The sequence below is a fragment of the Galeopterus variegatus genome, unplaced genomic scaffold, assembly GCF_000696425.1.
Source record: "Galeopterus variegatus unplaced genomic scaffold, G_variegatus-3.0.2 Scaffold6256, whole genome shotgun sequence".
NCBI lineage: Eukaryota > Metazoa > Chordata > Mammalia > Dermoptera > Cynocephalidae > Galeopterus > Galeopterus variegatus.
Window position 1 is genome coordinate 34,094 of NW_007732367.1, and position 21,935 is coordinate 56,028.

At 48.4% G+C, this 21,935-nt stretch overlaps 3 protein-coding genes across 4 annotated transcripts in view; all 3 read right to left on the minus strand.

The window, feature by feature from the left end:
* The window catches only part of OSCP1 (organic solute carrier partner 1), a 31,434-nt gene extending 27,629 nt beyond the window's left edge, over window positions 1–3,805 (minus strand). Inside the window, exon 1 of one of the 2 annotated variants that reach the window (XM_008590661.1) lies at window positions 3,653–3,805. In XM_008590661.1, coding sequence (XP_008588883.1) covers window positions 3,653–3,764 — 112 coding nt within the window. In that variant the 5' untranslated portion in view covers window positions 3,765–3,805. The remainder of the gene's footprint in view (window positions 1–3,652) is intronic. The other variant, XM_008590662.1, reaches the window with a different exon arrangement.
* A 3,738-nt stretch (window positions 3,806–7,543) lies between these two features.
* On the minus strand, window positions 7,544–14,580 carry LOC103606071 (28S ribosomal protein S15, mitochondrial-like). The gene is made up of 8 exons (XM_008590666.1): window positions 14,393–14,580; window positions 14,052–14,093; window positions 13,201–13,267; window positions 12,809–12,857; window positions 11,688–11,772; window positions 9,684–9,742; window positions 7,955–8,146; window positions 7,544–7,696 (listed from the first exon to the last, which is right to left on the minus strand). Exons 1-8 carry the CDS (start codon window positions 14,520–14,522, stop codon window positions 7,559–7,561), a joined length of 762 nt encoding a protein of 253 aa, XP_008588888.1. The 5' UTR covers window positions 14,523–14,580; the 3' UTR covers window positions 7,544–7,558.
* Window positions 14,581–16,486: 1,906 nt separating this feature from the next.
* LOC103606067 (granulocyte colony-stimulating factor receptor-like) lies at window positions 16,487–21,674 on the minus strand. Its single transcript, XM_008590663.1, has 8 exons — window positions 21,467–21,674; window positions 19,803–19,991; window positions 19,334–19,435; window positions 18,465–18,611; window positions 18,211–18,351; window positions 17,909–18,002; window positions 17,579–17,660; window positions 16,487–17,198 (listed from the first exon to the last, which is right to left on the minus strand). The coding sequence occupies exons 1-8, from the start codon at window positions 21,672–21,674 to the stop codon at window positions 16,725–16,727; spliced, it is 1,437 nt and encodes a 478-aa protein (XP_008588885.1). The 3' UTR covers window positions 16,487–16,724.
* Window positions 21,675–21,935: the final 261 nt, after the last annotated feature.

The window sequence follows — 21,935 nt, forward strand, 5'->3', positions numbered from 1 at the left end:
GAGCGGGAACCGGTCTGTATGTGGGATCCGAACCCTCGGCGGGAGCGCCGCCGTGCTTCCCAAGCGGCGCACTATAGCAGTGCGCCACGGGGCCGGCCCCTTGGTTGCTTTTTTATAGTTGTAAATTGGTTGATTTGTGGGAGAGAGTGATGCTGTGGACTATCTATTCTGCCATGTTGACTGGAAGCCAGAAATATGATTTCCATTCAAAGATTCAGCATGGTCTAGTTTACCATGTCTGGTGTTTTGCTGGCCTCTGTGTACAGGCATCTGCTATAGCAGCTCTCACTCCTGCAGCCACACCAACACTAAACGGCAGAATAGATGAGTGTTTCTCAACTTTTTGAATCCTGTGCTCTCTCCCCTGCTTTCTCACTCTATCTTCTACAAATCCCCATCAGCCAACTAATCTCTATCATTTCTTTTATAAAATCAGTGACTATATTGGACATTTTTTCTAACCCCCCTTCCTCTTGATCTACCAACCCTCCCAAAGATTTTGATATGGCAGCATAGTTCAGCAGTCAAGGGCTTATCAATTAAGAGTATGAGCTGTGGAGCTCAATGACCTGTGTTCAAATCCTTTACTCCTCCTCTTACCAGCTAAATCAGTTACTGGACTGGTCTGATCCATAGTCCTACCTCCAGTGAAGGTGCAGAAGTGCTGGACAGGTTCTTACATGGTGTTAACCAAAAACCATGGAATGAATGAGATTGTGAATATGAATTACTAAAGATGGCTGAAGCTCCCTGAAGCTGAATCTAGCAAAACCAGAAGAACTATAGTTCAAAGATTAAGTCAGTCCTCTAGTATTCACAGGGCCTTCACCACACCGCCTCTCGAAAGATAACATAAGACCCATCACTCATTGTGCTAAACATGTTAAATACATTATTTCATTCAACTCTTACAACTTTGCTTTAAGGTATGTATTTTTCTTCCCAATTTACGGAGAAAGAAACAGGCTCATAGAGGTTACACCCAAGGTCATGCAACTAGTTAAATGTCAAAGCTGGAACTGGGACCCAGATCTGTATGACTCCAGAGAGCATACTCTTGTTCATTTACTCTCTTCCGAGATGTAGACTACCAGTCTGAGAACCCTCACTGGTGCCATTAGCCCAAATGAGATCAGATAACATAGGTGCCAAGGAAAACAGTACCCTCTTGAGGAAGAAGTGACAATGCCATATGAAACTATCAATTTAGACAATTAGTTCAACTAACATCTACTGAGAACCAATTTATTCTGGTCTAGGCATTATCCTAGGTGCTGGAGTGCAAAGATGAATAAGACAATCAAGTGGGGGAGACAGACACATACACAGATTATTTCAGTATGATATGGCCAGTGATAAAGGCAGAGAGAAGCATGCATGGGTACCATGAGAGTATGGGCAGGCCCTTTCTCAATGTGGGGAGGCCTCCTGAAGGAGATGCTTCTTAAGCTGAATAATGCAGGATGGAAGGGGAGGAATGGAGGGATGGGGATTACTAGCATGGAAACATGAATGAACATGATTTAAGTGGAAATCTCCAAGCAGTTTGGTATTATTAGGACACAAAATAGGAAAAAGGCAGTGGCGGGAGATGGGACTGTAGAGGTGGACAGAGATCTGATTAGGAAGGGCCCTGAAATGTCCTGTGCAAGGACCTGGCCTCAATCCAGACAGCAGTGGAAAGCTGAGGAAGAGCTGACAAAGCAGGGAGGAGTATGGACAGGTCTGTATTTTATTTTTTTTTTATTTTTTATTTTTTTAATTTTTATTTTGTCAATATACAATGTATATGATTATTATGGCCCATCACCGACTGGTCTGTATTTTAGAAAGCTCACTGGCAGCAGTGTGCAGAGTGATGGAGGGGGTATGCTATAGGGAGTTCTTTATATCTGTTGACCTAAAAAGAAACAGACCAAATACATATAGCAAGGATTTACTGAGCCAATATGAGGATTGCGATCAAGGAGACACATAAATCAGGTAGCCCTGAAAATGTGTTCCAAAGAGAGCCAGAAGAGTTTAACATTTTATAATCACAAGAAGGGCAAAGGGTCAAAGGAGAGAGAGAGAGAAAGACAGCTCCATCTAATTATTTTATCAGACTTTCTACTGGTAGTACGTGACAGATATAGATTTGGGATTGTTACTATGTTACATCCTACATGCAGGGATCTGGGGTAAGGTAATAATTAGTATTCTAGGTTATTTTATGGCTTTCTGGAACCATTATGACTGTTTCTAAGTAAAATGGTCTTATGATAACGTTTCCCAGGACAGGTGGATATGATTACTGACTTATCCCAGATCTCCCAAGTCACTATCATTTAGCTGACCTGGTCAGAACAGATTCTTTTGGTATCATATCTCTTTATGCATGTACTTGGACTTAATCACACAGACACAATGATTAATATCTGCATATGTATACTTAACATCTGAATGTGTGTTTAACATCAATTGAGCATATGGAGACTGTTGGAGAGAATAAATGTTTTGATCGGTGGCCATGGCAGTTGCCTTTATATCAACTTTTCCTCCTCTACTTTGAAATATAATATCTACTTCATAGTTAATTCGAGAAAATCTGGTGAAAGCAGTTGTTTGCTGAGAAGGGAGGAAAAGAGAGAAAGGAAAAGCGTGGCAGAGATTTCTGGGTAGTCATTTCTTTGGAGATTAGAGGTGGTGTATAGGGGAGCTGGATCTTGCATTTTATTATTATTTTTTATTTATTTTTTATTTTTTTTAAAGATGACCGGTAAGGGGATCTTAACCCTTGACTTGGCGTTGTCAGCACCACGCTCACCCAGCGAGCTAACCGGCCGTCCCTATATGGGATCCGAACCCGGGGCCTTGGTGTTATCAGCACCGCACTCTCCCGAGTGAGCCACGGGCTGGCCCTGGATTTTGCATTTTAGAAGCTCTCATGCAATTATTTTTACAGTTACATTCTCCTCCAACACTTGTGAAGGGAAAGTCTTACATTTTTTTTTGAATGTTTTCTTCTTTATCTGTATTTGTTTAGAACCCCACATTTCTAGAAACATTGCATTTTAGAAGCTCTCATGCAATTATTTTTACAGTTACATTCTCCTCCAACACTTGTGAAGGGAAAGTCTTACATTTTTTTTTTTTGAATGTTTTCTTCTTTATCTGTATTTGTTTAGAACCCCACATTTCTAGAAACAGCTTGTGAAATGAATAAGACCAGCTTCTGTGGGAGGATCCTACACAGAGGAATGGAGAATCAGAACCTGTTCCTTGGGGATAAAAAGGATGCTTGCACTAGCGAAGGGTATGTTGTCAGGTGGTGGACAGCTGGGATTAGTACATCTGGAAGAGACCGGTTGTCAAGAGAGATTGGGAAACCAACTCTCTCATATGAGGGCATGGGGAAATTGGGGGAATCAGGTACCCTAATTATATTCAATGGGGGTATTAAATTCCTCTGCTGTGAAAAGATCTTTTACAGAATTTGACTCCTGATGGACTCTAACTGGATGGGGCTGTGGCGTTGTGAAGAAGGTTCCTGGCTATAAGAGCGCAGCGTGCATGGGGTGTTGGTCATGCTGTAAAGGGGCCCCGCCCGTGCCGGGGCGACGGCTAGGGGGCCGGGCTGCGGGGTTAGGGGTGCGGGTCAGGCGTCTCTCACCTTTGCGGGCCTTGTCTCCGGGGATGTTCTGGGCCCGCAGCCGCTGGTCCAGGATGTAAAGCATCTCCCCACCCAAGTTCAAGAATAGCAGCGGTAGCGTCCGCACCGACATGCTGCTTGAAGTCAGCAGTACTGGCGAAGACCCCCGGGACTCTGTAGCCAGTGGCCTGGAGGCCCGGCCGCCGCGTCCCTGAAGCCTGGTTGCTAGGGCAACGCCGCAGATGGGAAGAGAGAGCCAATCAGAAGGCTTTTTGGTGGGAGGTGCCCTGAGGGCGGACGCTCATTGGGCCGGGCGGCGGGGATCGCCCCGGTGGATTGGTTCGAGCCTGACAGGGCTGGCGGTTGGCCTGAGCCGGGAGCGCTGAGTTTGAGTTTCTCAAGCCTCCCTCGCAAGGGCGAGGGCAGAGGCAGCGTCTGCAGGCCGGCCGCGGGGCTCGGGGCCTGACGGGCCGTAAGAGAGGAAAACCCGAACCAAAGCTCTTTAGAGCGGCCTCGGGTCGCTGTTTCCTAGCTGTGACCTTGAGCCTCGGCTTCCTCGTATGTCACACGGAGGGAGGTGCGGGGTGTGTGTGTGTGGGGATCAGTGGGGTCATGGAAAACGCTGCGAAAGCACTCGATAAATGGTAACGGACGTTTCTGTCAGATGGAAGAAGGGACAGAAGACCTCGAATCATTTGATTGCCTCCGCACCTGGTTTCAGACTCCGGGAAGCCAACCAGGCTTGGTCCTGTCTGCCCCGCTCCCAGACATGCGCGCTGGGGGCTCCCCGAAGTTCCCTCCTTCCTGCTGTTAACGGGCCTCCCAGCCGGTTGTCTGCTTTGACGGCAATGACCCCCTTCTCCACCTCCCCTTTGGGCTCCAGGATCACCTTCTGGCTATCTACTACTGAACGTTTTTATTTTGATGAACAACCATTTTTGTAAATTTCGTAAATTTCTGTCCTTCTAAGTACTAATCATCTTTCCCTCCAGCTACTCAGACTTGAAACTTGAGACTTGGCTTCCAAATCTATCTCCCTGAGTCCTATTATCAGTGTCCAAATTCTGCTTTTTCCTCCAAAATCTTTCTCACATTTATCCCTTCCTTTATTTTTTCTATCTGCTTCACTATGTTCCTCCATATCACTGCTCTCTTCTCTGCTCTACCCTGCACTGGCTGCTAGGTAAATTTCAGAAGACATCACTTTCAACATGACACATCCCTTCAGTGAGTGGCTTCCTACTGTTGGCAGATCAGTCTTAGATGCGTAGGCACAGCATTCAAGGCTCTCCACTCTGGCTCCAACTACCTTTCTAGAGCCATTTCTTGCACCTGCCCATCCTCCCCCCCCCAACCCATCTCAGCAGTTTGCCCCCTCTGTGGGCAACTTGCCCACATTCTCTTCCTCAAAACCACACCACTGGAAGTCTTGCCTTGACATTTGCCAAGCTCAAGTCCATTCCATACCCTCTAGTTCGTTTTCCTTCCTTCCCTTCCCACGTTTTTTGAGTAGTTATACTCACAGCCTGAACTTCTTAACATCTTCACTCGTCACCTCACCGCAACTGGAATTAGGCTCCCTTCACCCCACTGAAACTGCTTCGCCATGAGTATTTTTTGGTCCTTCCCTAAATTGACATCTCAGCATCAGGACTATACATACAGTAGTCAAAAGCTGGCAGCACAAGGCTTTGATTTGGTTATTTTCCTGGTCTATGCACCGTTTTAAAAGGGAATATGTATATAACTAGGATAGGAACGTAATAAGCGGCTTCACATCATTACTGTATGCCAGTTCTTTATGCATTTATGTTACCTGCCTGGCTCCTAAAGGCATTTGAGTTTGCTCTAGTGTACTCCTCCCTTAGGTTCTCAGACCATTTTTGTCCCTACGCAGTGTGGTATAATGGACAAAACATAGGCTTTGGGGTTAAGATAGACCTGGGTCTGAATCTTAGGCCTGTCTCTAACCAGCTGTGTGAATCTGGACATTACCTAACCTCTTAGTCCTCAGTAGTATGCTCATGGTAAAATGAGAATTAGCCAATGTGGGAAGTTAAGGGGCTCTGAATATCAGATAATGTGCCTGAGGTAGCACTTTAAAGCCTTTCTTGTAGGACCAGGTCCATTAATGTGTATTCCTTTTTCTCTCCTTCCACTCTGCTAAGCACCCCCCCTGAAATGTTGTTGGCATCCGGCCCTCTAGCACAGTATCTCTAAGTAGCTGTGTCCTAAAGCCTTTCTTGTAGGACCAGGTCCATTAATGTGTATTCCTTTTTCTCTCCTTCCACTCTGCTAAGCCCCCCCCTGAAATGTTGTTGGCATCCGGCCCTCTAGCACAGTATCTCTAAGTAGCTGTGTCCATTCATAAGTCTTGTCCCATTAAAGGCCTTCCCTACTGTTCCTGGAGGCGATATCTGAACAATTCATCTTCAGTTCTGAGCCTGTCAGCTCACTTGATTCTGCAGGATCCCAGGTTGTCTGTCCAACCCTCACTTCACCTTCAGGCTATGCCCCATCCAGACATGACCCTTTTCTTCATCTACACTCCCTGCCTGGGCAATTTTACTCACACTCGTTGCTTCAATCACTGTTAACAACTCCCAAACCTCTCTAGTCCACACCTCTCTTAGTCCTTGATCTAAATTTCCAACTGTTCTTGGGACAGCACTTTTAACACATTCTTCACTTTTTAGCTTTCCTTCTCAGGATGAAGTCCAGTGTTTTCTCTAGTGTTAGGGACTGAATGTTTGTGTTCCCCCAAATCCATATGTTGAAGCCCTAACTCCAGTTATGGTATTTGGAGATGGGGCCTTTGAAAGGTAAAGGGTTAGAGCAGATCATGAGGGTGGGGCCCTAAAGATAGGATTAGTGGCCTCATAATAAGATAGAGATCTTCCTTCCAGTGCATGCACCAAGGAAAGGCCATGTGAGGATATATTAAGAAGGTGGCCTCTGCCAACCAGGAAGACAGCCCTCACCAGAAACCGAACCAGTCAGCACCTTGATCTTAAGACTTCCCAGCCTCCAGAATGTGAGAAAATAAGTTTCTGTTGTTTAAGCCACCCTATCTATGGTATTTGTTATGGCAGCCTGAGTACACTAATACACCCAGAAGTACTCATCTCTTCCTACTGCTCTTTGCTCACTCAGTTTTAGACAAAGTTTTCTTTAGGTTTCTCAAACATAGCAAGCATGTTCAAAGCCTTGGCACTTAACTTGGTTACATGGGTGGGCTTTACAGTGAAGGGGGTATCCTTAACTCCCCAGAATCTATAAGCAATGTTTTGTGTAGGTATAGTTTCCTGGGGATAGGACTTGTAGTTTTTGTCAGATTTTCAATCTGAATACCAATATCCCCACCCCTAAAATAAATTGCTCTGATCTCTCCCCCTCCCATCTACTCTTCACACTATGGATGCTTAACAATTTAAAACAGAGACCTGTTGCTATCAGTACTCCTTCGGTTTTAAAACCTTAACTGTCTCCTCACTCCCTAGAGGCAGGTGTGTAATTTCCTCAGCCTAGCATGTAAAGCCTCTCACACCCCAGCTTCAATCTTTCTTTCAAGCTTTATTTTACTGCTCTCTCAATACAGCACGCACCTTCTTTGCCTGAGATGCCTTCCCTCCCCATCTCTGCTCAGTGAACTCCTACTCATCCTTTAGGGCTGAGTCTAGAAGGCAGCTCCTAGAGCTGGCCAGCCACCCTTCCTCTGTGCCACCTGGACAACAGGTAGTTGTTAAGGTGAGTGTGGGATGTGTATTATGAGAGTGTGTCCTCTGGTGGGTGAGGCAGGGACTCTGTTTCAGACTATTCTAGGATCCCAGGGCTGAATGAAAGAATGAATTCCTCCGTCTCTGCAGGCCAAAAGAGCCCCATCTTCTTTCCTACCATTCTTCAAGGCAGAAGTAATTTTGACAGAATTTATTGGTTTTCTTTGAGTGCCTCCGATGAGGCTTCGGAAGGGCTCTCTGGGTTCTTCTGGTCTTGTTTTCGGGCTGCTGTTGCTACAGCTTTCAAGATCCTTTTTTGCTTCTTCAACTTTTTAACTTCCTCGAAAACCTGGGAGTGAAAGGACAGTAAAAGGCTTCATAATCCTATGAAAAACCCCAAACTTGGAGCACGTGGGGTGGGAACTGTCTCCTCAGATGGTAACCCCAGCCTTTCTCTATGAGGCTGGTGGCCTGTGACTTCCCTGGGCTCACTCCAGGCCCCGGGGCCAGTTCCATGCCTCTATCAGAAATAGACGACCCCTCCCTACTGCTCCCTCCATCCCAGTCTCAGAATAGGACCAACCAAAGTGGCAATTCTGACTCATACCCGAATGCATAGAGCCTTCTTGGTCACAAAGCGGCGGTGAGCTCGCCGGTAATACAGAGGAGGAAAGGTGTACTCAATCCCCAGCTCCTTGCATGTCTTCTCAAAGACATCATAGTTGGTCTTACGGAGGTTTTTGAGCATCTTTTTCCTCTGGTCGATACTCATTAGCAGATAGCGTTTGTGGGCTTTGTCCTGTAAGAGAGTCTGTATTACTTTCAGTACTATATAAAATAAAGTCGTATGCCACTTCACAGTGACAAAGAATGGTCATTTTATCATCTCATTGAAATTTCCCAACAATCTTAAGGAAATATTAGTGTAAACCTAAGGGAGATATTATCACTGATATTCCCATTTTACAGATGGAAAAATAAAGGTTCAAAGGTGTTATCTGATCCACAAAAGGTCCTTAGAACTCTGAGTGCTGAGGTTAGGTCTTGAATCCAGTCTATTGGTCTGACTCCAAATCTCATGCTCTTTCCCCTACACCACCCATTCACCCTCTTCACAGCTTAGCAAATTGTCAGCTGGGGTAGACAGGAAGGCCAACCTTGTGCTCCTCCTGGAGACCCCAGCTGGGTGCTGCTCTGTGAGGGACCTCTGCAGTGGGGCTGGGGTTCCATGCCCCAAATGAACAAAATTGTGATCTCCGAGGAGCATGCTCAACCAGCTCCATGGAACACTGAGGTGCCAGGCATGGTGCTGGACCAGTCTGTATTCACAAACATGTGTTTATTAAAAATAACAGCAATTGCCTAATTACAGCAGCTCTGTGCCACTGTGCTGATATTGCACAATGGTAAACATGAGCCGGGTAGCAAGAATGCCTCGCTTCAAGTCTCTGCACAGTGGTGTGCCTTGAGGAGTAACTTCAACACTCCGTGACTAGATTATTCCTCTGTAAAATGGGGAAGAAAGAGGGTTAACTGAATTGAATCAGGTAAAGTATTTAGCATGGGGCCTTAAGTCTTTTTTTTTTTTAAAAGATGACCGGTAAGGGGATCTTAACCCTTGACTTGGTGTTGTCAGCACCACGCTCACCCAGTGAGCGAACTGGCCATCCCTATGTGGGATCCGAACCCGGGGCCGTGGTGTTATCAGCACCGCACTCTACCGAGTGAGCCACGGGCCGGCCCCGCTAAAGTCTTTATATGCATTATGTTGGCTGCTATTATTATTTCACGTAATCCTTGCAATCCTGTGAGCAGGTATTCTTATGATCTGTATCTTACAGATAAAGAGAACTGAGGCTCAGACTCTCCAAAGTCACACAGCTAGTTAAGTGGAAATGGCAGAGCTGGGATTTGAACCCAAGGCAATCTGACTCCATTCATGCATTCAACAAATATTCAGTAGGACTCATGTGCCCAATACAATGACCATGCTCTAAAGTTTGTGTTCTTTATTATTTTCTTTGGCGGCTAGCTGGTACAGTGATCTGAGCCCGTGACCTTGGTGTTATCCACACCACTCTAACCAAGTGAGCTAACTGGCCAGCCCTAAAATTTCTGTTCTTAACCACTGGTGACACTCAACACAGCCCTGTAAAGCTCCCATTTCTCCTCCAGAGGCAGGAGGGAAGTGTTTTTCCCATTGGAGCTAAGGGGTGGGTACTATCATGTTGTAGCCACTTTCTTAAACTGCTTCTCTGGACCCAGAGCCCTTCACCTCCCAGACTCCTCTCCCACAGGCGGCTGCTGTTTAACTGTGAATGATATCCAGGGTTTACCTTTCGATGTTTCTGCAAGTGTTCTTCATAATTGCGGATCTTGACGGTCAAGGCAACAACTGAAACCACAAACCACACAGGATGAGAGCAGGGCACAGAGGAAGGAAGGGCCCAGGCCTGGGTTATGTATTAAGAACTCAAGGAATAACAATCACCAATTCTCTCATATAGCTCTCTATAAATCCTAAAGCACTCTGAATTTCAAGACTGTAGATGATTTTGGATTATCTTTCCTTTAGAAAGCAAAGTCTAAGGAAGGGCTTAACCTTATATTCCTAAATCTTATAAAGGTATCATCCAAAAGTCACAGCAAATAGCATTCTTAATGGTAAAAGTTTAGAGCATTCTCATTAAATTCAGGAATTAGACCAGGATGAATGCTATAATGGTTAACGATTTGACACTGTACTCAAGATCCTAGTCAAGGCAGTAAGATAGGATTCTATAACTGTCAAGGGTCTACTCTTTGCCTCTCCACTTCCAGCTGCCACCATCATCTCTGTGCTTTCACTAATGAGTTTTCAGAATCATCAGCTCCTTCTTGTCTCCCAGGGCCCTGGAATATCCTTCTTTTGGGCATCCTCTTCTTTGATTCCCACCTGTATTGCAAAGATAGGGGAAAATGCAGAAGCTGTCCCCAAAGAGAGGTTGTCACTCCAGCAGGTCCTTCCCAGTATACACATTGGGTTCTAGGAGTGCTGCAGAGAGTTCAGTGGAAACCTTGGCCCTGACCACACAGCCCCTTCACCACCTTAGCTACAAACCTTAGCTACAACAGTGAAAGACAGAGAGATGACCTTTGGCTCCCAAGGGGTTCTCTAGAGCAGACACTCTGCTAGAAAGCAACTTGCTTTCAGAAAACTAAGTAATGAAAGGGCAGGACCAATGCTTGTTGGTAAAGGAGGATTCTAGTTCTTAGCTACAACAGTGAAAGACAGAGATGACCTTTGGCTCCCAAGGGGTTCTCTAGAGCAGACACTCTGCTAGAAAGCAACTTGCCTTCAGAAAACTAAGTAATGAAAGGGCAGGACCAATGCTTGTTGGTAAAGGAGGATTCTAGTTATCACTTCACTGGTGTCTTGGCAAAAAGGCCATCTGTTCCTACCAATCTGGGAGATTTCAGCAGTGATAATGTAGAGACAGGTGTGGTGAGATAAACAGCCCTTTCTGCAGTTTAGAGGGTCCCTAGGCCAGGGTTTCAGTGGGACCAAGGGAAGCTGAAACTCATCTTCTCAAAAGGGATTACAGAGAACCCTGGAGTTGGGCCTCCAGATCTTTTCCATGGGGGTTTAGCATCCAAGATGAACTCATTAGACCTTAATCCCTGGCAGAGGGAGAAAAAAAGAATGAAGGCAGTGAGGTAGAGGAGGAGGAGGCAGCTATAATACAGGGCAATGTCAAAGGTGAGATAATGTGCAGCCCCCATGCAGGCCTTGAACCTACCTCATTTGCTCCCAGTGGTTAATGAAGATCAATTGCACCCACTGCCAAGGGCGATGTGGTGGGCTTTTCACTCACAGCTAATGAGTACTACTGCTAGTTCTAACTCAAAACCAAAGTAGAAACATTATGCCCTTTGGAATGCTGCACAGTGTCTGTCTGGCACATCAGGGTTCACTAAATATTAGTCTTACTATTATTATCAACAGAGCATTAGCTTTTTAGATTCCAAGGTGTGTTTATATCCCTTAGCTTCTCATAATCCTACCATGAGGTAGGTAACATTATCTCTGCCCTGTCTCTCCAACTCCCCCATATCTAGGAAGCAAAGGCTCCAAGAGAGGACTGGTGACTAGCCCAAGCTCTCAGAGAGGGTCGAGGCAGGACCTGGCCGCTGACTCCAGCATCACAGAGCTTGGGATATAGATTACAGTTATCATTGCCATAGGTCCTTCATGTCTCTCCCTTTCCTGAGCCTCATCTAAGTGTAGACAAGGGCTCTAGATAAGGTACCACCTAGCAGATTCCCATGCACCCCCATTCCCCAAGGGCCCTCTGACCAACTTCGAGCCTCCAGGGAGCGGGTGTCCTCAGGGTTTGCCGCGACTTTTTTCATCAACAGTTCTTGCTTGATTTTTAGCTTCTCCTTCTGTTGAAGACAGAGACAGAGAAAATCTGTGTGGTCTGCCACCCCCTAAGAACTAGCCCTCCTACCCCCAAGGCCCTGGCTGCAGTTATAGCAATGAGGTCCATAAGGCTCAGGGCCTGACTTCACTTTGCTCACCATGTCCTTGGACAACCAGCTGGCTATTCACATCTAGGTGAGCCCAAAGCCAAGGATACTGACAGGAGAAATGGCTTATTGAGTGAAGTCCCCAAACCTTATTGTCTGGCTACTGCTAAGCTAATGTTTGGAATCCTTACAGCACCAATTGTCTAGTTCTTAATCCTGTTCGTGACGCCAATTGTAAAGCTAGGTGACCATGCCAGTTGTCGGGCTCTTTTACTTGCCGGTAATCCTGCACCGATTGGGCCAATGGTTGAGCTAGGGCTGGGTCTGGAGCTCCCAGACCCCTCAAGCCCATTCAAGTAATCCTGCACCGATTGGGCCAATGGTTGAGCTAGGGCTGGGTCTGGAGCTCCTAGACCCCTCAAGCCCATTCACAGACTGGGTCACAAACCCCTCACATGCCAGGCTGGGTCACCAGACCCCTTCACGCAGGTCTATAAGCTAGGCAACTGGCCACATAGTCCTTGGAAGCTGCAGGTCTGGGAAAACATGGTTGCACAGGGTGGGTGCTGAGGCAGTAAAACACCAGCCAAAGCACGCCGCCGTGCAGGCGCACTTACTCCACCCATACACACAATGTTTACTGAACCACCCTGAACCAGCTCTGAGGTGAGGGGAGCCTGATCAATTATTCCATTTTCCCAACACTTATTCATTCATTTATGCATCAGACCTTTATTGAGCACTTTTCTTTTTGTCAGGTGCTGGGGGAACAAAACTGTCCCTGCCCTCTAGATGCTCAGTCTGGGGGTATTGACAAGTGGATGCAGAATGACCATGGGATAAGTGCTGTGACTGGAGAAGCACGGAATGGGGGTCCTAACCAGGGTAGGAGGGAGTCCCAGAGGAGAGGAATGAGGGAGGTTGAGGCTGAGATTTGGTATAGGCCACTTACCTGGTTGGCCATTTCCAAAGACAAGAGTCTTTTAACGACATCATCAATCCTGTGGAAAAACCACAGCAATAAGAGACAGGAAGTGGGGAAGCAATGCCATTTTCATTTTAGTTTGAAAAGCAAGGATGACTGAAAATTCTTTCTCCAGCACGAGTCTCTCTGGAGGTGGGCAGCCATTTCCCAGGGATTAAAAATTCAGCATGGATCTGGCTTGCTGGGCTGAGAACATGGAATGATGTGATAATTACGGAAAACTGGGGCTGTCGACTCCAGTGTTCCAGTCTCATCATTTCCATTTTAGCTAGAACATGGGTCAATCTGTCTCAATACACTTCAAGTCAAACTGCACAGTGGGAGAGACTGGAGGAGGGACTGCCCAGCCCCTACCACACAGGACAGGGCCTGAGCAGGACTGTGGCTTTAGGATGACTGAAAATTCCTTCTCCAGCACGAGTCTCTCTGGAGGTGGGCAGCCATTTCCCAGGGATTAAAAATTCAGCGTGGATCTGGCTTGCTGGGCTGAGAACATGGAATGATGTGATAATTACGGAAAACTGGGGCTGTCAACTCCAGTGTTCCAGTCTCATCATTTCCATTTTAGCTAGAACATGGGTCAATCTGTCTCAACACACTTCAAATTCAAGTCAAACTGCACAGTGGGAGAGACTGGAGGAGGGACTGCCCAGCCCCTACCACACAGGACAGGGCCTGAGCAGGACTGTGGCTTTGGTTTCAGTAAGCCCTGGATTTACATCCCAGCTCTGCTCCTTAGAAGCTGTATGACACTGAGCAGCTTGATAAGCTATAAATTGGGGATACAATTTCTTCCCTCACGTAGCTTTTGTGAGAATCAAGAGATGAGATTTCTACAAAGACCCATGAGGCATGTTAGCTCCTTGGTGTACCCAGTGGCAAAGATGGGTCTCCCCCCAAAAAACAAAAAAAAAAAAAAAAAGAAGTAGTTGAGCTCCATGAGTGCCATCTGCCCCTGCTGCCCTCGCCACACCTGGGCCTCTATAGCTCTCTGCCTCATTCTATAATCAAGTTTCAGATACAGCAGGCCAAGCCTCNGGCTTCAGGCCTAAGCCTCTGTGCAAGGCGGACGTGGAGATTTTCTACACAGAACTTCTGGTCCACCCCTTTGCCCACTCCATCTAGTGGCTCTAACCTCCACCCCCTTGGCCACCCCAAGCTTTCCTGGCGGTCTCTCTTCCGCCCCAAGTCCCATCTTAGGACTTCCTACCTGGTTTCTGAGTGGCATATCCGCGGGCGGCTTGAAGGAGACCTGCGCACGAGAGAGAGGACTGAGGCCCATCCCCTTGAGTGGTCCAGTCTCAGTTACTTTCTACGCCCCTTGCATCACCTTTCCTCCATGGTCTACGCCCCTCTGCACCTAAGCGCCGCCCCATCTCTTCCCCACCCGCTGCCCCATGTCTTTCCCAGCTCCTCTCACTTCTGGCCCACCCACCGCCATTTCTCCCTTATCCTGCCTCTGCGCTTCTCCCCTATCCCGGTCCCGCGTATCCTGTATCTCCGCCGAACCCCATTTGCCGACGCCCGCCGTCCCATTTCTCCGCCCCTCACTTCGAGGCAGCAGGCGCCACTGGTTGGAAGGAAGCCTGGCGCTCCCTCCGCCTGCCAGCCCGAGGACAGGGGCCTGGGCCACTGCCTGGTTCCGAATGGAACTCAGCATCCTCGACGCGGCCCTCAGCATGGTGACTTCTGACCTCTAGGGGCCCGCGCCGCCGCCGTTGCCTTCTCCGTACGGACCGCGTTACGCGTGCGCCGCCGCGGTGGCTCAGGCTCGACCAATCGAGGCTGTTGCGAGGCCGGAGCAGAAGAGGACCGAGAGGATGGATTGCAGGGCTGGACTCAGCGATGACGCGGTGCCTCGAGGTCGAGTCGAGGGTGTGGTTAGCGGCTGCGCGAGGTCGGCGGCGTGGTGGCTCTGGGGCCTCGCTGTTAATGGAGGGCGGTCCTGTATAAATTCTAAAATGCCTCTTTTTCTTGGGCAAGCAGCCAATCCTTAATCCCTCTGGACCTTCCTGGCCTCGGGCAGAGGTTATTTTGGGACACCGTGGGGCCTGCGGTAGCCCTCTCCCCGCAACCTAGTATTCTTCTCCCCGTCCCCAAAGTCCAGGATGGGGTCCTGTAAGAACTACTGGGATTCAGCCTCCTCTCTGGCAGCCTTGTAGCCTGGTGAATAAGGTCGTTGACTGTGGAATCGGACAGCCCTGGGCTGGAATCCTAACTCAGCCATTTACTCACCGTACGATCTTGTGGGCAAGTCATTTAACCTTTGGGGCCACCGTGTAGTCATCCATCAAATGGGAATGGTAATGACAGTATCTTTAGGTTATTGGGAGGATTAACGGAGGCAGTTGTATGCAAAGCACCTTGTATAGTAAGCATTCGATAAATATTAGCTGTGAGAATATTTGTGAAATGAGGGGTATAAGGACAAATACTAAAAGTAGGAAAAATTAATTATTCTTGGTGCAAAAAGGGAAAAGACTCGCACCTTGTATAGTAAGCATTCGATAAATATTAGCTGTGAGAATATTTGTGAAATGAGGGGTGTAAGGACAAATACTAAAAGTAGGAAAAATTAATTATTCTTGGTGCAAAAAGGGAAAAGACTCTCCTCCCCCTCACTTTTAAAAGAGTATTTACTTTAGAAAACTTGTAATTGTGAATTCTTTCTCTACCCTTTTGAGATGAATGTGAATCTTTTTAAAAAAGACTTGCCAGTTTTACAACCCTAGAATGTTTTTCTCAAGGACCTGGGAGCCATCTCTTTGAAATTTAATAGTTAAAGAAGATAATGTCCTATCTCTGTTTCTGTGGGAGTGTAGGATCCTAACTTCAGCTGGTACCTCGTTCCAAGTTGCAAACCTACCTCTTGTCATAAAGATATGAGAAATCTGTTTTTCCTTTGGATAAAGGCCATTAGCAGATACAGATGGCTGCCCATTCACCAGGTGAATTTAGGATGATTTATGTGTGACAGATGGTTCTGTCAAGTCCTCTTACTTGAGTACTAGTTATGGTTTATCTTGAGAAAATGTATGCAATAAGTTGTATGCACTTGGCTATATAAAAGGGTAAGATTTCTTTCTGTCTTTGCAATCTCTTAGTGGATTGGTTGTGATGCGTATCACGTTTTGGTTTAATGCTTATTCAATAATAAGACTTTTCTTTCTTGTCTACCTTTGTGGAGAGGTTTTGTGGGTTGGCAGGAGATTTTGTTTTTAGTTGTATTTTCCCATCAGTGGTTAGTCTTTTCTGAGTTCTCTTTACCGTGTCCCACCACACTCTGACTCCCTCCGTGTAATCCTTGCCCCTGTGCCCTAATGATCAGTTTTCAAGTTTCCATCACTAGAATGGGTGCTCTCTTGAGGATGGACTGAGCTGAGTCATTTTTGAATCCCTGCTGCCAGCACAGGGCCTAGATGCTAGGTGAGAGCTGGTTGAATGAAGGAAGGAAGGAAGAAATAAACAAATGAACAATTCTGAGAAATATCCCCCTGACTGCTAGGGCTCTGAAAAGAAAAACAATGAAGACTTCAGCACATTCGAGAGTTTCTGCAAACAACAACAACAACAGCAACAACAACAACAATAACAACAACAAAAAGTCCCAAAACCAAAAACCAGTTTAAGAGACTAAAATTACAGGTAACAACCACGAGAGGCTAGTGAGTGGGTTGGATGGAGCATTACCTGGCCCTTAAGGTGTACAGGTTTCCCGGGAGGCCCAGCCCATGGAGATTGGGTTATAGGAACAGATTGGGAGCCTTTCTGCCTTTCCTAGGGCTGGGGTAGTTTTTAATGATGGGCTTATTGACCCTCTGCTGTCCTCTGGATAGCTCAGGCCTTTCAAGAGGCAAGCCTAGGTGAGATGTTCCAGGAAGCCCTAGAAGCCCCCCAACCCCTCCACTCCATGGACCTGGAGCCCCTGCAGGAGGGGAAAGTCAAACAGTGGCCCAAAGACACAGTCATCCTCCTGGCTTGGGGGTGGGACCTCTGAGGTCCTTAGGGGACTGGTGTGGAACCAGAGGTTCTCATAGGACTTGGGGCTGGGGGTGAGGCCACCCAAGAGAGGCTGAGTGGAGTCACAGCGAAGGTACTGCTCTGGCCCTGGGCCTGTGGGGCTGCCCAGCACCTGCCCATAAAGGACCTGGTCATTGATGCCAGGCTGGGGCTGGGTGGAAGCTGCTCTTGGGTCCCCCTGGAGCACATAGGCCTGGACCAAGGCGGGGAGGTCACAGGTGTCTGAGCTGTCACTGGACTCCCAGGGCCCCGGCTTCTTCTCTTCCTCCTCCAGCACTGTGATCTTGGTGATGGGTGGCATGCCAGGGTCCCGAAGGCTGGGCAGCTGGAAGGTCTCCTGGGCACAAGGACACAGGATGAGGGCATGGTTCATTTCAGATGTCTGCCCCAGCCACTGTCCCTTCCTGAGTTGGGTCAGTTGTGGGAGGTTCCCGCTGCTGTCTGCCAGAACACAAAGGGTTACACTTGGAAAGCGCCTGTGTGTTTCTGACATGTGTGAACTGCTGTTCAGACTCAGCACTGTGGATCTTCCTGGTTCATAGTGAGGCAACTGGGGCTTTGAGATGGGCAAAGCTGGGATTCATACTCAGGTCTGCTTCACTCCACAGGGAGGGTGTCTTGCTAGAAGTGATGGGAAGGCCTGAGAGGGGTATCCCTTCACTTTGAGCCTGGGTCAACATCCCCAGCCCCATTGCCCTTTGCCTCCAGGGTTCTCACCTCTGCCATGATGGTGGGTACCCAGGAGCCCAGGCTGCTGTGGGCTGGGTCTGGGACACTTGGCCACAGGGGATTCTTCCTGCTGGAGAAGGGGGCAGGTGAAGGCTGGGTCAGGCATGCTCTCCCACCTCTTCATCTTTTGTCCCACTCACCCAGCAGCTGAAGAGCTGCAGCTGCCCCTCAGTGCAGGAGAGAAAGGTGAATGGCCCAGACTCCCAGACATGAGCCCCAAGGTCTGGGAAGGCTGGAAGGGACTTAGACTGGCTCACCTGGGCCAGCAGTTCTCTGTGGGTAGGAGTAGCTGGGTGTCAGGTCTTTCAAAGGACTCACCTGGGGCTACAGCAGAAGCAGGCAGTCCCACAGAGACAGATGAGCAAGAGCAGGAGGCCGAACAGGCCCAGGAGGATGTGTAGCTCGGACCCCTCTGGGATGAGGGGAAGGCCAGAAGAGGTTAGAGTGCAAGTAGGTGGGTCTGGGTTTCCTTCATCAGGCTGGGATCCGTGGGCACAGCTGGGCCTCCTCCCTCAGACTAGGGGATCCAAAGTCAGGGCCCTGTCTACTCTCAAAATCAGGATCCTTTGGGTGGGGCACCCTCTGAACAGCCGTCTCTGCCCAGCCCCCCTCTCCCTTACCTAGGGCCAAGGTCATCAGGGTGAGGCCTGTACTGTTGGTGGCCCCGGCCTGGCTTGAGGCCATGAGGTGGACATGATACATGCTGGCGGGCTCCAGGCCGTGGAGGATGAAGCCACTGGAGGAGGTGTTCAGGATGGTGGCTAGGAGGGGGGGCATATGGTCAGCCTAGCTCTGGTGCTGCAGCTGCCTTCATGGCTGCTGATCACCCCTCTTGGGCCTCCCTGGGGCTGTAGGGCACTGAGGATAGACTCACAGAAGGACTGGTCCTGAGCATTGGTCCAGAAGATGGTGTAGTGGGTAAGGGGGCTTTTCCCCAGCTCAGGGGGCTCGGGCACCCACTCCAGCTGTGCCCAGGTCTTGCCAATGTGCCTTAGGTGCAGCTCTGGGGCGTGGGAGGGGGCTGCAGAAGAGAGAAGTATGGGAGCTAAAGGCAGTGGCCAGGGCAGAGAGCCCCATTGGATTCCTTGTGGCTCCTAGACCCAGGAACTGGGACACACTGTGGGGTGGGTGAGAAAGGAGTCGGAGAGGACTTGTGTCCAAACCTCATTTTCCCAGGGGCTTCATCTGAATCCCATCTACTGCTAATAAGTGGCTGAGCCAGGATTTGAACCTGGTTCTGAAGCCTCCCAGTCTGATTTCTGCCGGGCCTGATTTTGTCTGACTCACTATATGATTTCTGCCACTCACCCTCTGCATTTATGCAAGTTCTAGGTCCAACTTCTATAGGATGTGATACCCGATTTGTGTAATGGCAATTGATTGGTTTTTGCCAGACTTGCTCCCTGAATTCTGCTAAACTCACTATCCAGTTTTTATCACCCCACAACCTGATTTCTGTCTAGCTGCAGGTGTCCAGGTAATGGCAATTGATTGGTTTTTGCCAGACTTGCTCCCTGAATTCTGCCAAACTCACTATCCAGTTTTTATCACCCCACAACCTGATTTCTGTCTAGCTGCAGGTGTCCAGTGTAAGCCAGGGGTAATATCAGGATTGGAGAGACCCTCTCCAGGTCCAGAAGGAGGAGAGAGAAAATGTTCCTCATATTCCTGACTGCTAGGGCCCAGGCAGGTCTCGGGGGAGAGAGAAGAGGATTCTGGAAAGGGGTCTGATGGCTGACTAACCCATCTCTTGGGAGTAGGCGTAGACGTGCTGGGGGTGTCCCATGATGTCCTGATACAGAGGAGTCACAGTGATCTCATAGAGCTGAAAGGGCCTGATGTTCTCTGTAGAGAAAAAGTGGGGTAGGCACTCTGGTTAGGGGCTAACCTCTGCTGATGATCAGGAGCTAACCTTTAGTCAGGGCTAACCTGGCCTCAAGATGCAGGGCTAACCTCTATAATCTCTTCTTCAGATCATTTGATGGAGGTTAGGGAAGAAAAGTGAAAGAGAGAGCTCGAAGGGGAGCAGGGTCAGGGCTGTAGAGAGAGAGGTCAGATTAGACTGTAGGAAGAACTTCCTGATTGTGAGGATATGAGAACAGTGAAGGATCAAGAAAGGCTGGGGAATCTGCTTCTGCCTCCTGTCAGACAAGCCCTGCCTCCCCCTCTCCTGGGTCTTGCCCACCCACCCAGCCTTCCAAGCCCGCCTCACCCTGCAGCAGAGTCCCCGTAATGCTCCCATTATGCTCTATCCTCCAGGTCTTATTGCTGCTGCTGGGACTGGGGTAACCCAGGCCCCACTCAATCACATAGCCCTGGGGCTGAAGGCTGGGGGGCTCCCAGCCCACCCAGAGGCTGTATGGGTCCCGGGCCTTGGCATGGAGTTTGGCCAGGGGTGGGCCTGGAAACAGAGTGGGAAATGGTGGAATGATGGTTAAAAGAATGCAGGCCCCAGAGCCAGAAGCCTGGGTTCAAATCCTAGCCTTGCTACTTACAGGCTGGGTGACCTTGGGTATGTCAGCATCTGAGCCTCAGTGTCCTCATCTGTAAAGTGGAAATGATGATAAAATTTCCTATTTCATAGGGTCTTGGTGCAGATTAAACGAGATGATGCATGGAACAAGCCTAACATAGTGCGTAGTGCAGTGTGGTACTTGATAGTAACAGCTAACACAATATAGTTCTTGGTATGTTCCAGGCATAGTCTTTGACATATGTTAATTCACTGAATCCTCTAACAGTCACACCAGGGAGGTGCTACTGTTGTCCCCATTCTATCAGTGAGAAAACAGAGAGACACAGAGAGGTTAAGTAACTTCTCACCACACAGCTAGTAAGTGGGAATATTAACTACTGTTATTGTTACTGTGATTATTAGTCCCACCTTGTGAGAACTCATGTTTAGGGGCGGTGGAGATGGGATGGTGGTGGCTGATCCACTGAGAATGAGCAATTAACTCATGGACCGTGTTCCATGTGAAAAAGCTTAGGGCTTTCTCTCTCATAGTCACACCAGGGAGGTGCTACTGTTGTCCCCATTCTATCAGTGAGAAAACTGAGAGACACAGAGAGGTTAAGTAACTTATCACCACACAGCTAGTAAGTGGGAATATTAACTACTGTTATTGTTACTGTGATTATTAGTCCCACCTTGCGAGAACTCATGTTTAGGGGCGGTGGAGATGGGATGGTGGGGGCTGATCCACTGAGAATGAGCAATTAACTCATGGACCGTGTTCCATGTGAAAAAGCTTAGGGCTTTCTCTCTCATAGTCACACCAGGGAGGTGCTACTGTTGTCCCCATTCTATCAGTGAGAAAACTGAGAGACACAGAGAGGTTAAGTAACTTATCACCACACAGCTAGTAAGTGGGAATATTAACTACTGTTATTGTTACTGTGATTATTAGTCCCACCTTGCGAGAACTCATGTTTAGGGGCGGTGGAGATGGGATGGTGGGGGCTGATCCACTGAGAATGAGCAATTAACTCATGGACCGTGTTCCATGTGAAAAAGCTTAGGGCTTTCTCTCTCATCTTTCTTGGTAGAATGGACTCTGTGTATGTGTGTGCGTGTGTAGATACCACTACCAGCTTAACCTGGTTCTGGGTAATGATAATAATAGGTAACACACATTGATCAGTGATTTGTGCCAGCACATGTTTGAACTCATGTAGTCCTCATAACAACCCTCAGTAGGCACTGTTATCATCCCCATTTGCTTGCCAGGGGGGTAAACAGAGGCCAGGGAGAAAAAGTTACTTGCCCAGGTCACACTGTTAGCAAGTGATGGGACTAGATTTGAACCCAGGCAGTCTAGCCTCCAGATTTACATGCTTAACCACAGTGTTCTTCTGGTTGCCAGCCTTCTTTACCTCTGCTCTCCAAGACCACTGGAGTGGGACGAGATATCCCGGCTGTGTTATAGGCCACAATGTCCACCTCCCGGGCTTCTGAAGGCAGGTGGAAGGTGCAGTCTAGCTCCGTGGTGTTGCAGAGGGGCAGGACAGCCCCAGCCTGGCCTGAGGGGCTCCAAGAGACTAGGTATCCTTGGATCTGCCCACTGTCTTCCTCCAGGGGCATTGGCTATGGCAGGCATAGGAGGAAAAATATAAAGGGGAGTGTACAGCTCATCCTGAGTTGGGGAGGGCTTCTAGGTAGGGGTGGATGGATCATAGGAGCTGTGCCCCTCAGGCTGGGAGCAGGCTTCCCACCTCCTTCCTCCTTCCCTCTGTTCTCTTGTGCCAGGCTCTAGTGGGGAGGGAAGGAAGAAGCAAGTTGGTACACACGGCAGGCCCTTAACTAGTCACGTAACTGACCCTTTGGGGCAGAGGTGAGTTCTGC

Coding starts and splice junctions, on each gene's coding strand:
- LOC103606067 (XM_008590663.1), bottom strand. CDS start 21,674: ATGCCCCTGGAGGAAGACAGTGGGCAGATCCAAGGATACCTAGTCTCT. Junction 18,003..18,210: donor CCTGATGACCTTGGCCCTAG/GTAAGGGAGAGG, acceptor CCCTCATCCCAG/AGGGGTCCGAGCTACACATC. Junction 17,661..17,908: donor TGCTTCTGCTGTAGCCCCAG/GTGAGTCCTTTG, acceptor CCCCTTCTCCAG/CAGGAAGAATCCCCTGTGGC.
- LOC103606071 (XM_008590666.1), bottom strand. CDS start 14,522: ATGCTGAGGGCCGCGTCGAGGATGCTGAGTTCCATTCGGAACCAGGCA. Junction 12,858..13,200: donor TCCTGCTCAGGCCCTGTCCT/GTGTGGTAGGGG, acceptor GTTTTTCCACAG/GATTGATGATGTCGTTAAAA. Junction 9,743..11,687: donor CCGCTCCCTGGAGGCTCGAA/GTTGGTCAGAGG, acceptor TTGTGGTTTCAG/TTGTTGCCTTGACCGTCAAG.